Consider the following 19,198-nt stretch of genomic DNA (forward strand, 5'->3'; position numbering starts at 1 on the left):
GAAAATATACCATACAATGTGTTGTGCAATTTTTTCTGAATACACCAACACCCTATGTGTGGTGGAAAACTATTGTTTAGGGGAACGGTAGAGCTCAGAAGGAAAGGAGCATCATTTGCCTTTTGGAACACAAAATTGTTTGGGATAGATAGCGGACACCATGTCGCATTTGCAGAGCCCCTGATGTACCTAAATAGTGGACACTTCCAAAAGTGACCATATTTTAAAATCTAGACACCTCAAGGAATTTAACTATAGGTGTAGTAAGCATGATGAACCCACAGGTGCTTCACATAATTTTATACTGTTGAGCTGTGAAAATATAAAAATCACATTTTCCCCACAAAAATGTTGCAAATTGTAGATTGTAAGCTCTCACGAGCAGGGTTGTCTTTTTTTTTCCCTCTAAATATTGTATTTTCTATAACTGTTGCTTGTTTGTATATGATTCTCCTAAATTGTAAAGCGCTGTGGAATATGTTGGCACTATAGAAATAAAGATTATTATTATTATTATTAATAATATTAGGTAACTGGAGAAAATACATCTTATTTGTTGTTCAACTTTTCTTAAATGCGCCAACACCCTATATATGGTGTAAAACAACTATTTGGGAACATGGCAAGGCTCGGAAGGGAAGGAGTGCCATTGGTCTATTGGAACGTGGAATTGGCTGTAATCAATAGCGGACGCAATGTCGCATTTGCAGAGCCCCTGATGTGCTTAAACAGTTGAAACCCCCCACAAGTGACCCCAATTTGGAAACTAGATCCCTTTAGAGATTTATCTAAAAGTGTGGTGACCACCTTGAACACACAGTTGCTTCACAGAATTTTAAAACATTGAGCCATGAACATAAAAAAAAAATATCACATTTTCCCACTAAAACGTTGCTTTAGTCCCAAATTGTTCATAATCAAAAGGGTAACAGAAGAAAATGGACCATACATTTTGTTGTGAAATTTCTCCTGAGTACACCATTAGCACATACGGGGTGGTAAACTACTGTTTGGGTGCATGGTAGGGCTCGGAAGGGAAGGAACGCTATTCAAGCATAGATTTGGCAGGAATAGACTATTGGGTTTGCAGAGTGACCAGGGTGCTAAAATAGCATTTTGGAAGGTACACCTATTAAAAAATTTGTCTAGAAGTATAATAAGCATTTGAAACCCACAGATTATTCACAGAATTGTGTAACAGCTGGCTTCAGAAAAATTAAGATTTTTCACTAAAATATTGTTTTAGCCCCAAGTTGTTAATTTAAAAAAAAGGGCTACTTGGAGTAAATACACTGCAATATTTGTTACTCAATTTCTCCCGAGTTTACCAATGTCCTATATGTGGTTAGGACCTACTGGAATGGTCATGTCACACTGGCAGAGTCCCTAAGGTGCCAGATCATCAGAACCCTCTATAATTGAAAATATTTTACAAATTGCACCCCTCAGTGAATAAATCTAGGGATGCAGTGAGGATTTTGACACCACGGGTGTATCAAAGAATTTTATACCATTATGTGGTGAAAAGCTAATAATTGCATTTTTATCACTAAAATATTGTTTTTTATTCTCACAAGGGGAAATGGCTAAAAAAGGCCCCATAATGTTTTATATATTTTCTGCTGAATGTGGCAATACCCCATATAAGGCTACATAGTACTGTGTGGCCACTTGGCAGAGCTTGAGAAGGAAGGAGAGCTATGACTTCTGAGGAACAGATTTTTCTATAATCGTTTGTGGACTCTATTTGCAGAGCGCTTAATGTCCCTAAACAGTGTAAGCTTCCCTCATGTGACCCCTTCTTAGAATTTCCACCCCTCTGGGAAATCATCTATGAGTGTAGTGAATATTAATATGCTATGGGCATTTTCCGGAAACAAACATGCAGTGGAATTGTGCAGACTGAAAATTGCAAATATGCCATTGTAGTGCCCAATACATAGTAGCGCCCAATACATTGTGCCCAGCTCGTGTTTCTGTAACCACAAAAAATATATGGGCTCTTCTACCTATGCTATTGTAAGGGGTGGGCAGACCCCTTACAAAGAGGTGTAGTGTTATAGTTAACATAGATGTTGTTTAATAAAAATGTTTTATTATATGCACTGTTTTTAGGGGTTCCCCTAGTGGCTGGGTGGGACGGCTGTCCCCATAGGAACAGGGTAGAGAGAAGGAGGAGCCGGCAGAGGAAAGGGGAGGGAGGAAAAGAGTTGCTTTAGAAAAAAGGTTAGAACCAGAAGTCAAGTCCGGGACGGGAGAGAAGAAGCAGAAGGGGCAGAGTGTGGGAGCTGGGTGAATAGGAAAGCCGGAGAGAAGAAGAGAAGGAGTAGCCTCAAGTGCGAAGCAATACTGGTGTGGGTCCAGCATGTGTTAGCCGGAGTGGGAGCCAGGTGAAGTGGATTAGCCGGGCACATCCCCACTGGAGGAGACGTCAGGAACAGGTTTTTCCCCTCAGCAAAAAGTGTGAAGTCACCTGAAGTGTTGTGCCTCTGTGAAGAAGAAGTGTTTAATAAAAAATGCCTGCTGGTTCAATTGATCCATGTCTGCAGAGTCTCTGTACAACTGACGACGGCATCTACACCACCACACTCTGCCCCACCAAGTCATCTCCTGTCCCCAAAGTGACGGTGGCACCAGGGGTAAGCCTAGCAGAAGGGGCCACGACTACAATCCCCGAGGCACCCCTGGCACCCCGTTACATGTGGCGTAGTCGGCAGGATCCGGATTATATGCAAGGGGTCCCGATTCAAGAAGATGGAAAACCAAGTGGTGCCTAGGGCACAGGATCCGGATTATTGGCGAAGGGTCCCGATCCCATGGTGGGAAGAAGAAGTGGTGCCTAAGGCGTTGGACCGGGCACAAGATGGTGGCAAGATGGCCACCGTCTTCATGGACACAGTAAGCGCGCGAAGAATTGGCGCCAAAAGAAGAGCCTGGGGCTGGCCGGTGAAGAAGAAGAAGTGCGGAGTGCGCCACTCAAAGAGGGGAGGTACTGGCCCCAGGATGCCGAGAAAAACATGTGAAGTGGGTGGTGTTGCGGCAAGAAAGAAGAGCCGCCTTGGCCGGGTCGACGTGATGTGCGAGACTGGGGGTGGAGCGTACTCAAGAGCGGGAAAAGAAGGCCCGCCTCCACCTTCCCCAGCATCTCCACTGTCCCCGACGCCATAACCAGAAGCAACTACTCAGAAAGTGACGTCGAGCAAGATGGAGAACTCAGAAAGACAGCAAGCTGCGGAGGCTGCGTTGGTCGCGACTAGCCTGGGCAGAGGTCACCCGAAGCCGACTGCGGCTGCGGCTGCGGAAGGACTCACCCCTAACTTACCGGCTGTGCCCGGAGGACCGGAGCGGCCCACGAAGGTTACCTGGGTTACCACTTGGGACGCTGCGACCGGAGAGACCACGACCGAGGTCCGAGCTACTTACACGGCACAGCTGCCGTCGGGAAACAGACTCCTGGGAACTCCCTATCGGTGCCCGGAGGTACCCCCGCCGGTCGCGGTGGGATCTTCAACCCACGCAACAGTTCCGGCCCCGGAAGAACCACACGCCCGGGGGCTAGAAAAGGACGAGTGGGGGTTCTTCTGGGATCCAGTGCAGCCGTCGTCCCAGACTCGGCGGATGTCCCCATCACCTGAACCCGACCCGGTGCAGGAGAGACTACTGGCCGAGACCATAGCCCGTGAAATGATGGCCGGTCCCCGGAGTGATGAATTCGAACAACAGTGTACCGTCGGAACTGTGGTAAAGTTCAACCAGAAAGAGGGCTATGGTTTCATCGAGGATGAAGAGACCGGTGATCATTACTTTTACAACCGGGTGAACCTGAACACTGAGGGCCTACCACAACGCCTTCATACTTTATACCCGGGAGAAAAGGTGAGGATCATGAGAGAGGTGGGATGCCGGGGCCTATTTGCGGTAGGAGTGACCCGGATGCCCACTACCCAGGAGGCTGCACAGTGGCAGCAGGAAATCGAGTGGGAAGAGTGCCAATACCGGTGGCGTGCACAGCAAAGACCGGTACTGGCTGAGATTTCCCACCCGAGAAGCACACTGGCAGTATCACCTGAAGTCATGACCGGACCGAGCGCTGACCCAGAGAATGGGACCCCGGCGGTGCTGGCTATTCAACAGAGCCTGGTTACTCACCCGGTGATCGTCATGGGCAGCCCCCAGCCGTCCCGTTCGGTGACCCCATCACCCCCGTCGGGGGTTGAAGAGACAAGACCGGAGACCGAGACACCGGAGCCAACCGTCAACTATGAACCCTTCCGGAGGCTGCGCCGCTTGCCAGGTCAGTCCCTGTCTGATTACGTGAGGGCTCAGCGGACTGAATGGCAACGTGCTTATCACCCCTAGTGAACTGTCATGACCGGAAGATAATTGACCTGTTTGTATTGATTACCGGTATTGTTGAAGAGCCGGAAAAGTTTTATCGTTTTCAACCTGTTCAAGCTACGGAACCCGGAAGGAGCCTGATGCTGGACTGAGCCAGGGGTTCCCTCCGTGTGGTTAAAGGAAACTTTGCTATTTTGTGGTCCTGCCGGCTAAGACCGGGAGTGCTGCAAAAGCCTCCGGGCAGAAGACCTGCAAAGACCGGGAGTGCTTACTGAAGGCCTCCGGGCACGTTACCTACTAAGACCGGGAGCTCCCAGGAGGGACTCCGGGCGCCGGACTTGTGCGCCCCTTGCGTGTGCCCTGATGTAGACATGTTTGTAGTTTTATAAAGAAAAATGATCTTGCTGCTAACCTGTTTTGTTATGTTTATGCCTTGCCGGGAGGCTTAGGCTTAAAGAGGGGAGGTATGTCAGGGGTGGGCAGACCCCTTACAAAGAGGTGTAGTGTTATAGTTAACATAGATGTTGTTTAATAAAAATGTTTTATTATATGCACTGTTTTTAGGGGTTCCCCTAGTGGCCGGGTGGGACGGCTGTCCCCATAGGAACAGGGTAGAGAGAAGGAGGAGCCGGCAGAGGAAAGGGGAGGGAGGAAAAGAGTTGTTTTAGAAAAAAGGTTAGAACCAGAAGTCGAGTCCGGGACGGGAGAGAAGAAGCAGAAGGGGCAGAGTGTGGGAGCTGGGTGAATAGGAAAGCCGGAGAGAAGAAGAGAAGGAGTAGCCTCAAGTGCGAAGCAATACTGGTGTGGGTCCAGCATGTGTTAGCTGGAGTGGGAGCCAGGTGAAGTGGATTAGCCGGGCACATCCCCACTGGAGGAGACGTCAGGAACAGGTTTTTCCCCTCAGCAAAAAGTGTGAAGTCACCTGAAGTGTTGTGCCTCTGTGAAGAAGAAGTGTTTAATAAAAATGCCTGCTGGTTCAATTGATCCATGTCTGCAGAGTCTCTGTACAACTGACGACGGCATCTGCACCACCACACTCTGCCCCACCAAGTCATCTCCTGTCCCCAAAGTGACGGCGGCACCAGGGGTAAGCCTAGCAGAAGGGGCCACGACTACAATCCCCGAGGCACCCCTGGCACCCCGTTACACTATTATAAAACATGTGGATGTTAACTGCTGTTTAGACACATTGTAGAGCTCAGAAGGGAGGGGAGCATTTGGATTTAGAAATGCAGAATTTGCGGGATTTCTTTTGGAGGGTGCAATGTCACTTTTCCAGAGCCTTAGTACTACCAGTAACTTAGACACCCCCGGTATTTCTGTTAGTAGGTGACAAATCCAAGTGGGGATTTATTTTTTATGGGTTGAGTTGAAGCTCTTATTGGTGGCATTTAGGGGTAGAGAACATTTTTGATCAGTTCACATTTAACTGGTGCTCTATGGTGAACACTTACATCCAAGTTTCCTTCTAAATATCTGAAAAACATTATTCAGATGAAGCCCCTGTCAGAGTTACTACAGAGTACTTTTGGTATCTGTATAGTGGTATCCAGCTGGTAACTGTTATCCTTTGTGCACGCTTAAAATAACACCTAAAAAGATGGACATCACTAGATCATAGGCCAGACTGAGTCCACAGTGACTCTCTGTGCGTCATTATAGGGAATCTTCCATCAGGGGTTCTGTCTGAATCATGTATTTCAGAGATTTACATGGAAACTCTGTTGTAAGCGCACAGCGTAGAACACAGGTTAATTGTGCTAGCTGAGCCTTATTGCCATCTTTTGGAGAAAGAATGAACAAATCAACAGCAGGTCAAAAATTGGTTTTATTTACTTTTTAAACCATTCACCGTGTGGTACAAGTGATTAGACAGCTTAAAGTTGGGGTCACACATAGCGACGAAGCAGCGATCACGACTGGCGACCTGACCTTATCAGGATCGCTGCTGCGTCGTTACATGGTCGCTGGTGAGCTGTCAAACAGGCAGATCTCACCAACGACCAGTGACCAGCCCCCAGCCAGCAGCTAGGCGTGGAAGCGATGCTGCGCTTGGTAACTAAGGGAAATATTGGGTAACCAAGGAAAGCACTTCTCTTGGTTACCCGATATTTACCTTAGTTACTAGCGTCCACCGCTCTCACGCTGCCGATGCCGGCTCCCTGTTCCCTGCACTCATAGCCGGAGTACACATCAGGTTAATTACCCAATGTGTACTCCAGCTACGTAGTTGTCGCGGTTGGGCGGAGAGGGGTTTTTGGGGAACGCCGCTCGCCTGGGGAATCTCTGGCGCTCGGGTCCGGTGCTTCTGCTCCTCGGTGGCTCGAGCTCGGGGCCGGACCTGGGGGCTCGAGCAGCGCCTCTTCGCCCTCGAGTGAAAAGGGGGAGGTTTGGTGGTGGGATGCCGGTTGTGACGCCACCCACGAGGTTGTGGTGATGGTGAGCACCACCGCTGCTGGTGACGGGGGTTCCCGGGAGCGATGGCGGGGAGCAGCTGAGGTGTTGGCCCCTTCGTGGGTAGGGGCTGGTGTCCCGGGGCCCGGTATTAGGGAGCGTGCTGCAGGGTGCCGTGCTGCGGTGCGGTGCCTGATGGCACTGTTGTACTCACAATTGAACCACACAGAGTCACTGGTAAACTAGAAACTGCCGGAGTCCGCAGCTTTCGGTACGGAGGGTGTATAAGTCCCACACACGGTGCAGCAGACTCCTGTTCTTTCCCTGCAGTCACGTGCCTCTTTCACCACTCTTTCTCTTTCTTTCCTCCTCGGCCGGAAACGGGGAGTCCACTCCCCTGCAGTGATCTGGGATCTCTTTTGATACCGGCGGGCCACTACCCAGCCCCGGTCACCTCAAGTCCCTTCCTCACTAACAGCCTGTCCTGGCCCTTTTGGAGCACGCTTCTGTAGCAGCCCGGGAGCTACAACTCCGGACTCCTCTCCTCTCCCTCTCCCCACACACTCTGCTCCAGCCCCTCCCCTGCTGTTCTGTTTTGCTCTTACCCTGGGGGAAGGGTGTCTGTCCTGCTGCACTGGTGTGGGATCAGGTTACCAAGGAGGAGAATGGCCTGCACTTTGCTGGATTTCTGCAGGCTCTGTGACACCCTGGTTTTGCCAGGGCGTCACATATGCAGGGAGCAGGGAGCCGGCACTGGCAGCATGAGAGCACACCGCTTAGCGCTTCCTTCATGCAATCCTAGCCAGAGTACACACACATCAGGTTAATTACCCGATATTAATCCGGCTACGTGAGCAGGGAGCCGGCACTGGCAGCGTGAGAGCGGCGGACGCTGGTAACAAAGGTAAATATCGGGTTACCAAGGAAAGGTCTTCCCTTGGTTACCTGATGTTTACCGTGGTTGCAGCTTACCGCAGGCTGCCAGAAGCCGGCTCTTGCTCCCTGCTCGCTTCAGTTCGTCGCTCTCTCGCTGTCATACACAGTGATGTGTGCTTCACAGCTGGAGAACAAGGAGCAAAAAATGAAGCAGGATATTCAGAAATGACCGGCGACCTCATAGCAGGGGCCAGGTCATTGCTGGATGTCACACATAGCGACAACGACGGGATGTCACTGCGACGTCACAGAAAATGGTGACGTAGCAGCGACGTCGTTGTCGTCGTCGCTGTGTGTGACACCACCTTTATTCTTCGGGTTGGTGTGATTACAGCGATACCAGATTTATATAGTTTTTCTTTTTTTACATTTAGCTTCTATCACACACTTAGACATGCTTTATTTTTCAAAAAACAGTTTTTGCATTGCCTTATTTTGAGGGATATAAGTTTTCTGTATTTCTGCCAAATGAGTCCTGTGAGGGTTTGCTTTTTGAGGGAAGATTTGGCATTTTTATTGCTATCTTTTTGGGCACATATCATTTTTTATCACTTTTTATTGCGATTTTTAGTAGCCAGAATGGAAAAAAACAGCAATTCAAGAATTGGATTGGGTTGTTTCAAATGAGACGATATGAAATATTTTTACTTTTTTGTTTATTTTTGTTTTTACATAAATATATATATATATATATATATATATACACATTTATTGGTATAATATTTTTTCATTTTTTTCTTTATCTTGTAATTTTTTAAAAATGAATTTACATGGTTTTTTACTTTTTTTTTTTTTTTACCTTTTCACTTAGTCCCTCTATGGGACATAAACTTTAATTATTCTGGTCACTGGTATAATGCATTGCCATGCACCAGTATGACAAAGTATTACACCTTTCAGTGATGCAATGACAGAAGCCTTTTAGACCATGCTCTTAGCAATTGTCTAAAAGGCTTGCAGTAGCTGACTGACCCAAAGGTCAACAATGACCTTGTGATGCTGATGTGGGGGCTCTGATTAGACTGGAAAAGGAGTGCACGCACTCTCCCAGCCTCCTAAATGTTATGATTGATATTGATTGTGGCATTTAGGTGCCACACCAGTCCACTTCTCACTGACATGGCTTCTATTCTGACTTGTTGGCTTGCGCCTGGGTTTGTGTGAGCCAAAGGTTGCCATTACAGTGTAAGTTGATAGAGCCTTGTTCTGTCACTCTACAAACTTACATATAAAATTTGTTTTCCAGCTAAGTCACAGTGTGCAGTATGATTCACAGAGTCGGAAGAGAAATCACACGACCCAGAAGATTACTGCTGAACATTGGAGAATATTATCTGTTAGAATATTGAATATTAATAATATCTGCTTATACAGTCATATGAAAAAGTTTGGGCACCCTTATTAATGTTAACCTTTTTTCTTTATAACAATTTGGGTTTTTGCAACAGCTATTTCAGTTTCATATATCTAATAACTGATGGACTGCGTAATATTTCTGGATTGAAATGAGGTTTATTGTACTAACAGAAAATGTGCAATCCGTATTTAAATAAAATTTGACCGGTGCAAAAGTATGGGCACCCTTATCAATTTCTTGATTTGAACACTCCTAACTACTTTTTACTGACTTACTAAAGCACTAAATTGGTATTGTAACCTCATTGAGCTTTTAACTTTATAGGCAGGTGTATCCAATCATGAGAAAAGGTATTTAAGGTGGCCACTTGCAAGTTGTTCTCCTATTTGAATCTCCTATGAAGAGTGTCATCATGGGCTCCTCAAAACAACTCTCAAATGATCTGAAAACAAAGATTATTCAACATAGTTGTTCAGGGGAAGGATACAAAAAGTTGTCTCAGAGACTTAAACTGTCAGTTTCCACTGTGAGGAACATAGTAAGGAAATGGAAGAACACAGGTACAGTTCTTGTTAATCCCAGAAGTAGCAGGCCAAGAAAAATATCAGAAAGGTAGAGAAGAAGAATGGTGAGAACAGTCAAGGACAATCCACCAACCACCTCCAAAGACCTGCAGCATCATCTTGCTGCAGATGGTGTCAATGTGCATCGGTCAACAATACAGCGCACTTTGCACAAGGAGAAGCTGTATGGGAGAGTGATGCGAAAGAAGCCGTTTCTGCAAGCACGCCACAAACAGAGTCGCCTGAGGTATGCAAAAGCACATTTGGACAAGCCAGTTACATTTTGGAAGAAGGTCCTGTGGACTGATGAAACAAAGATTGAGTTGTTTGGTCATACAAAAAGGCGTTATGCATGGAGGCAAAAAAACACAGCATTCCAAGAAAAGCACTTGCTACCCACAGTAAAATTTGGTGGAGGTTCCATCATGCTTTGGGGCTGTGTGGCCAATGCCAGCACCGGGAATCTTGTTAAAGTTGAGGGTCGCATGGATTCAACTCAGCATCAGCAGATTCTTGACAATAATGTGCAAGAATCAGTGATGAAGTTGAAGTTACGCAGGGGATGGATATTTCAGCAAGACAATGATCCAAAACACCGCTCCAAATCTACTCAGGCATTCATGCAGAGGAACAATTACAATGTTCTGGAATGGCCATCCCAGTCCCCAGACCTGAATATCATTGAACATCTGTGGGATGATTTGAAGCGTGCTGTCCATGCTCGGCGACCATCAAACTTAACTGAACTGGAATTGTTTTATAAACAGGAATGGTCAAATATACCTTCATCCAGGATCCAGGAACTCATTAAAAGCTACAGGAAGCGACTAGAGGCTGTTATTTTTGCAAAAGGAGGATCTACAAAATATTAATGTCACTTTTATGTTGAGGTGCCCATACTTTTGCACCGGTCAAATTTTGTTTAAATGCGGATTGCACATTTTCTGTTAGTACAATAAACCTCATTTCAATAAATAGAAATTTCAGAAATATTACTGAGTCCATCAGTTATTAGATTATTATGAAACTGAAATAGCTGTTTCAAAAACACAAATTGTTATAAAGAAAAAAGGTTAACATTAATAGGGGTGCTCAAACTTTTTCATATGACTGCATCTTAGCTCTTACAGAGTGCTACTGTATTCTTTTTTTTGTGTTTCATGTAGTCAAAGCAGTTGATACCTGTTCACATTTATTTGGAGATGCCAGTCAGTTTCTTGTTTTTAGTAGTATATTATTGGAGGTATTCACTACTTCATGGTCTGTCTGTGCTCTCCTTCCATCAGCCCCTGGGGGTGTTATTAATTAGTACTGGATCCTATCTGCCCATAATATTGTAGACTTTAAATCCAGGAGAGGAATGAAATAAGTTATGGTACCATCAAAGAAGGGTCACCTTGTTGCGGTTGATGAGCTCACATGAACTGGCCAATTTATGTGCTAAGTACTTTCAGTTTTTAAAGCATAGTCCATATAGCATTATTGCAGTATAAATTTCATATATTTTATGTTTGCATATATCTTAGCTTTTACAGAGTGCTGCTGTATTCTTTTGTGTTTCATGTAGTCATAGCAGCTCGCACCTGTTCACATTTATTTGGATATACTGGTCAGTTTTTTTTGTAGCATAGCAATACACCACACTACTGTATTCATTCATGTTTATCCCTTTGAAATTTTAATGGGAGTACTACTTTAACGTACAGTGTTTAAATCGATTTTCTCCTGATTTTCATCTCTCCTGGCTAGGTGTCCAAGAACACAGGGTGTAAATGTTTTTAATTGATCGTACATTTTAAGAATTGATTCAGCTCCAAATGGGTGGTAAGTATTTGTGCTTCTAAGGATGTTTTTCACATGATTAAGACCTTAAGGTCGAAATGGGTTGGTTGATTTTAATGTTTATGTTCCAAGCTTTTCCAAGTCTGAACTAAAGTGTTGGATAGCCTTTTTTTTAACTTCCTATGACTGGATATTCCATCCTTGCACTTGTGATGATGGTTGAAAACATACAAACTCTGCTCCCATTCCCATTTTGGGTGTAATAGAAGTAAAAACGTTCAGTCTGCATCAATTACAAAACTGAGCAATATATGGGATATAAGTATAAAACAAGCATCATTACTTAGTACCACTCAGGGGCTCTGGTTTAATTTAGGGAACACAAGTGCATAATATCTCTGCTCTAAGAAAAAATCGGCTTCAAAAGTGATTCCGAAAATGCCATTAGAGTAACGAATAGGGATGATCGAATACCTTAAATATTCGGCTACGCCCACATTCGACGAATAGGTCGCCACTATTTGCGAATATTCGATGCGCAATGTAAGTCTATGGGAAACCCGAATAGTTGCCGAATAGCAACTATTCGGGCTTCCCATAGACTTACATTGCACATCGAATATTCGCATAGCGGCGACCTATTCGTCGAATATTCGCAAAGCCAAATATTGCCGATTATTTGTGATATTCGATCATCCCTAGTAACAAACCATTTCAATAGACTGTTGTCTGCATTGAGGAGAAAAGATATTGACTAATGGGGATGCATTTATTATTATCAAGAACATCATTACACTGATAGCTAGCCGCTTGCCTATCTTTGTTACATCAGATTGTGTCTGCAATGAGCCTGAGTGGGTGGATGAGAAGGGAATTTAACACTTAATATTTTAAGCCTCTTGGTATTATGTTACATTATCTCCAGCTAAAGTAACATTTACTCTAATCTTGATGCATGGTTTTGGGAATTTTTCCTCAACATATTTTTGAACTGCAATCAAAGTATGATAAAACACAGCGAGTGTAAGCCAACTTCATACTTATCAAATCCTCCTGCCTAGAAATTTCACAAACATTGCATGTAACTGCGGCTCTCCCACCCAGGCCAGCCACACATGTGCTCTAATATAACAATCTATTTTCCTGACAGGGGAGTGTATTGGGGATTAACAACTTGGGTCTGTGATGGGTGATCCCATGTCATTTCTAATTCAGGCATATTGATCACCTTGACTCATGCTATCCAGGTAAAATGCATTAATAATTCTGCCAGTGTTGACCCACTCTACGACTTCTTGAATATAGGCTATGATATAAAAGGAGGCGAATTCTTAAATCTGGTTTAGTAAATTCTCTGGTCATTCATTTTTTTTTTGAGATTTGGGAAGTTTTTATTTTAAAATAGAAGCATAGCTAGCTTTGTTACATAATGGGCCACCTATTACAAAACAGATACAGTACGTCTGAAAGAGGGAAGAGTGAAGCGGCTGCTGATTGGACACTGGGATCACGTGACGTAATGCTGTTATGCGATCTCGAGAGAGACAATGCAGACACTGTGCAAATGCCGCCGGCACCGGAGGAGAACATAAATGTTATTTTCAAGAGGGTAACATATTGATTGAGAAGGGGCTGTTCTTATCCTTTAAGTTTTTGTATAAATGAGTAACTTTGCAATTTACTTGCTATTAACAAGCCTCTTCCTTCACAAGAATAGAGGGAGTTTTTGATCACATTGTTTCTTTTGCTCGTTGCCTAGTTTACTCACCACTGCTAATGTCTGTCAGCAGTAGACCGCTTCCTATGCAAGGAGTGCATTGATTCAAAGATATTTAGAATAGAGCTTATATGCAATACTTTGAAGTTGGCCATATTACTGGATTCAGCCAGCTTCATTCTTTCTGGATTTCACACAATTTGGGCAAGCAGCATGACAATGCCACTGTCATGATTTAGGTCGGTATCTGCTTTGGCAGTGTTCCAGCCCTGGCCTCATCATGTTAAGGGTTAACTTCCGTCTGCCTTGTTCCTGTTCCCAGGATGCTATATCTGGCCACTCCTCCCTTTGTGCCTTGCCAGTTATATTCTGCCTTTGATGTGTGTAGCCGGCTCTGTTGAGATCCTGATCTGTCCTACAGCATTTCTCTGATTCCCAACCTGTATCTGTTTACCTCCTCCCAGCCCATCCCTTTTATCTTATCTCCTTGTCTTGTGTACATTGACTTCCCAGTATGACTTAAGGTACCGTCACACATAACGAGATCGCTAGCGAAATTGCAGCTGAGTCACGGTTTCCGTGATGCAGTATCGATCCCGTTAGCGATCTTGTTATGTGTGACACCTACTAGCGATCAGGCCCCTGCTGTCAGATCTCTAGTCGTTGCAAAATGGTCCAGGCCATTTTCTTCAAAGGCGATGTCCTGCTGGGCAAGACACATTGCTGTGTTTGACACTGTGTGACAGGGTCACAGTGACTGCTGAGATCGTTATACAGGTCGCTACTGCAACCTGTATTGCTCCTGCATCGCTGGTAAGATCTGACTGTGTGATATCTCACCTGCGACCTCCCAGCGACTTACCTGCGATCCCTATCAGGTCGCATTGTTTTCGAGATCGCTGGTAAGTCGTTGTGTGTGACTGGAGCTTTACACTTTGGCCCGACCTGATTCTAAATGTCCCCTCTGAAACCTCCATTACTGACAGGCTCTTGACCCCGTGACTACGTGTTTGATTACTCCTCTGTACTTTGTTTGACCTGTAGTTTCCGTCCAGGCTTGTCTGACTATTCTATTGCCACCTTGTGGTGACTTCACTGTACTACTCCTGGGCAGGTTTATTCTGCTCTTTCTCCACTCTGCTGCCATCTTATGGAGTTTGTATTGCAGTTTCTCAGAACATCCAGTAGTACAGCGTGACAGCCACTGGTTCAAACTGTCAATCATTCAAGAGCGACTGTATTCTCTCCACCTGCTGAGTAAACAGTAAGATGGGAAGCAGGGGAGCAATGCAAAAAAATGAATTCATTATCTTTCCCCCTCCTCACTCAACCCCCCCATCAGACCTATCCATCAAAATTGATGGCTGTTCTCTCTCCCCAGTCCCTTGTGCTCACTGCCTGGGGGTGACCCTCGACTCTGCTCTCTCCTTCAAGCCACACATCCAAACCCTCTTCACCTCCTGCCGCCTCCAACTCAAAAATATTTCCCGGATTCGTATATTGCTTTCCCATGATGCGGCAAAAACACTAGTGCATTCCCTTATTATCTCCCACCTGGACTACTGCAACCCCCTGCTCTGTGGCCTCCCTTCAAACAGTCTCGCACCCCTCCAATCCATTCTAAATTATGCTGCCTGACTAATCCACCTGTCTACTCTTAGACTTCCCCTCTCTGCCAATCCTTTTACTGGCTTCCCATTGCCCAATGACTCCAGTTCAAAACTCTAACCATGACATACAAAGCCATCCACAACCTGTCTCCTCCATACATCTGTGACCCAGTCTCCCAGTACTTACCTGCACGTAACCTCTGATCCTCACAAGATCTCCTTCTCTACTCCCCTCTCATCTCCTCTTCCCACAATTGCATCCAAGATTTCTCCCGTGCATCCCCGTACTCTGGAACTTCCTGCCACAACACATCAGACTCTTGCCTACCTTGAAAAACTTCAAAAGAAACCTGAAGACCCACCTCTTCCAACAAGCCTTCATCCTGCAGTAATTCTAAGTCCTTCATACCACCGCATGACCACCTCCACCCTCACCTACAGCATCCTCACCCATCCCTTGTAGACTGTGAGCCCTCGCGGGCAGGGTCCTCTCTACTTCCGCACCTGTCTGTGCCTTGTATTGTTTGATTATTGTACTTGTCCCTATTATGTATACCCCTTTTCACATGTAAATTGCCATGGAATAAATGGAGCTATAATAATAAATAATAATAATAACGCACTACTAAAAATCATTCATGAGTCAAACCCTTTTAACTCTATGACACTGCATAAGTGTGCACTGTGTATACAGAGGTTTATGGTCACCTTTGTAGTACAGAATGCCTGAATACTTTTATTTTTGTTTCATATATTTTAAACTCTTTAGACATTATGATACATTCAAGAATCTTACCGTTCTGAGCATTTCTTTTTCTGCACTATGCATTTTCTTGCCTCTGATGTTTGCGGGCAAGGTGTACCATGTGCAGACGGGTGTTGGAGTATATCACGAGTCCTGGTTTCATTGCCCCGTTTGAAACCGCAGGTCTTTCCCCTTTTTGTGCATGTACCCCACGGACTCCATTCACTGACTGCACAATGAACTAAATAAAAAAAACATGGATCAAACATCAGACTAATAATACCAGTGACATACATAATGGTTATAGATACCTGTCATTTTTTTCTGTTGTTTACAGGAAAACGAGACAAGAATGATCTAAATGCTGATTATCTACATAATGAGTTAAGACCCCGTTACACGCTGCGATTTATCTGACGATCTCAGTAGCGATGTGACACTCCCAGATCGTAGTTACGATGTGCCGAGATCGCACATAGGTCGATTTGTAGCGGTCTCACGTACACATCTCACAAACGACGCAACCTCGTTAAGCGATATATTGTTTGACCAAGGCGGTCGTGTGGATGTTGTTCGTCGTTGGCAGGGTGTCAAACGTAGCAATATGTCTGCTGTGTTCCAAATGACGAACAATATTTTGAAACTGAACGATGTGTCAACGATCAACGATTTTCAACCTATTTGCGATCGTTCGGAGTCGCACGTAGGTGACACCCTCAACGACGTCGCTAACGATGATGGAAGTGCGTCACGGAAACCGTGACCCCAACGATATATCGTCAGATAAATTGTAGCATGTAACGGGGCCTTTAGGCTTTTGTGTATAACCTGATAACTATGATATTAATCATGGAGGACAATGCATGATTTTATTTTTGAGATTATTTACCATGGGACCTAATAAAATGAGACTCTGTTGACATTTGTGTTGGAGTATAACTACAAATTTTATAATATTTGTTAGAAAGAATGATTCCATATTCAGTGCTATTCCTGCCTAAACCTGAAAATTGCAACAGAACCATAAAACATTCAGGCTCCATAAAAATTCAGTAAGGTCCATTGTGTACCAGTGTATTCTAGTATTCTATGATGGATTCAACACTACAATTTAGATTGTTATAAACTGAAACTGTGACGCAGATGTGTCCAAAGCTTAAAGGGAACCTGTCACCAAATTTGTGGCCTAAAAGCTGCGGCCACCACCAGTGGGCTTTTATGTACAGCATTCTAACATGGTGTATATAAGAGCCCGCTGTGTAGAATGTAAAAAACACTTTATAATATTTACCTAAACGATCAGTGCGGAGCAGATGGGTCGGATGGGCATCTCCGTTCTCTGGTACCAGCGCCGTCTCTTTTGGCCATCTTTGTCTTCTGTCTTCTGAAGCTAGTGTGGATGATGAGTCCTACGTCATACACACAAGCAGACACTGGGGTCCTGCGCAGGCGCACTTTGATCTGCCCTGAGGGCAGATCAAAGTATTGTAATGTGCATGCATGGAATCTCAATGCCAGCTGCCAGCTATTGGGGATGATGTCAGATGTGTCATCCACACTAGCTTCAGAAGGAGGACAAAGATGGCCGAAAGAGAAGGCAGTGAACCCGGAGAACGGAGACACCCATCTGACCAGTCTGCACCACATGGACCATTTAGGTAAGTATTATAAAGTGTTTTTTACATTAGGCCCCAAATCTGGTGACAGGTTCCCTTTAAGAACATCATTACAATACCTTTAGTATTTATATGAGCAGGTAAAGTACACCCCTTAAACAAAAGGGTAATCTGAGAAAATATTTTGTTTCCTTGAAATCGCTCCAACATTGGCTCTCTACTGCTCCCTCGGTCTTTGACACATGCTGTGACATCATGTCTACAACATGTGACTGTTGTGGCCAATCATGATTATGCAAGCAGTTAAGCTAAACTTAAAATGTAAAAGTGGACGACCCTAAATGCATTGCTTGTGAAACAACACTTATGACATTTGTCTTAAACCCCTTTAACTTAGAAAGTGTGATTAACGGTCACCAGAATTGATTGCAGGAATTGAAATATTAGTAAACCTGTGCCCAGCTTATTCAGTGGGTAATTATAAAATACATGATATAGTACATTACAAAAGGGAGTACATCACATTTTTGTGATGGGACAACACTGAAGATATGACACTTTAAAGTAGTCAGTATTCAACTTGTATTTCAGTGTAAATTTGGTGTCCCTGCTAAATAATTCAACATACAGCCATTAATGTCTAAATGGCTGGCAACAAAAGTGAGTACACCCCTAAGTGAAAATAGCCAAATTGCGCCCAAAGTGTTAATATTTTGTGTGGCCACCATTATTTTTAAAAACTGCGTTGACTCTCTTGGGCCTGGAGGTCACTAGAGCTTCACAGGAGCCACTGGAAAATTCTTCCACTCCTCTATGACGATATCATGGAGATGGTGGATGACCTTGCACTCCTCCATCTTCCATTTGAGAAAGGCCCACAGATGCTCAATAGGGTTTAAATTTGAAGACATGCTTAGCCAATTCAGCACCTTTACCCTCAATTTCTTTAGCAATGCCATGGTAATCTTGGAGGTTTGTTTGGGCTCGTTATCATGGTGTAATACTGCCCTGTGGCCCAGATTCCGAAGGGAGTGGATCATGCTTTGGTTTATAATGTCACAGTACATATTGATATTCATGGTTCCCTCAATGAACTGTAGCTCCCCACAGCCGACAGCAACCATTAAGCCCCAAACGATGACACTCCCACCATCATGCTTGACTGTAAGCAAGACACAATTGTTTTTGCACTCTTCACCTGGTTGGTGCCACACATGCTTGATGCCATTTGAACCAAATAAGTATATCTTGGTCTCATCATACCAAAGGACTTGGTTCCAGTAATCTTTCTTGTGCATCATCTTTAGAAAAAGCTTCCTTCTAGGATGATATTCATTCACACCATTTTCATGCAGTGTGCGGTGTATGGTCTTAGCACTGACAGGCTGACCCCCCTACCCCAAAACTTCTGCAGCAATGTTGGCAGCATTCTTGCATCTATTTTGAAAAGTCAACCTCTGAATGTGACACTGACCACATGCACTCAACTTCTCTGGTTGACTATGTTGAGGCCTGTTCTGAGTGGAACCTGTCTTGTTAAACTGCTGTATAGTCTTGGCCACCAGTTGCAGTTTAGTTCCAGGGTGTTGGCAATCTTCTTATAGACAAGGTCATCTTTATGTAGAGCAACAATTCTTGTTTCAGATCCTCAGAGAATTATTTGCCAGGCGCTACCTTGTTGAACTTTCAGCGACCAGTATGAGAGTGTGTGAGCGATAACACCAAATGTAACACATCTGCTCCCCATTCACACCTGAGACCTTGTAATACTAATAAGACACATGGCACCAGCGTTGGACTGGCTACTGGAGGAATCTCCTGTAATACCAAGCCTGGATTCAGTTACCTGCATTGCACTCCGAAGCTCTCACCTGAACTTCGGAGTGCAGCCTAGACTGCACCGCGAGTGCCGAGTGATTAATTCCCCGGCAATTGCAGTTCAGTTCATGACAGCTGCAGACATCCCGGGCTGATCTCCAGTGCTCTCACCTGTCCGCAGCTGTTATGAACTGAACCGCAATCACCAGGCAATCAATCACTCGGCGCTCGCGGTGCAGTCCTGCAAACTCTGGGATCAGACCAGGCTGCAGCTGAGAGCTCTGGAGTGCAAAGCAGGTAACTGAATCCACAGGCCTGGCAT

The 19,198-nt window shown here is 44.8% G+C and overlaps 1 protein-coding gene across 1 annotated transcript in view; it reads right to left on the bottom strand.

The window, feature by feature from the left end:
• RSPO3 (R-spondin 3) overlaps positions 1 to 19,198 on the bottom strand; it is a 186,039-nt gene that overhangs the window by 27,638 nt on the left and 139,203 nt on the right. The window contains exon 4 of the mRNA XM_075338280.1: positions 15,494 to 15,683. Coding sequence (XP_075194395.1) covers positions 15,494 to 15,683 — 190 coding nt within the window. The remainder of the gene's footprint in view (positions 1 to 15,493; positions 15,684 to 19,198) is intronic.

The sequence above is a fragment of the Anomaloglossus baeobatrachus genome, chromosome 3 (assembly GCF_048569485.1).
Source record: "Anomaloglossus baeobatrachus isolate aAnoBae1 chromosome 3, aAnoBae1.hap1, whole genome shotgun sequence".
In the NCBI taxonomy this organism is placed as follows: domain Eukaryota; kingdom Metazoa; phylum Chordata; class Amphibia; order Anura; family Aromobatidae; genus Anomaloglossus; species Anomaloglossus baeobatrachus.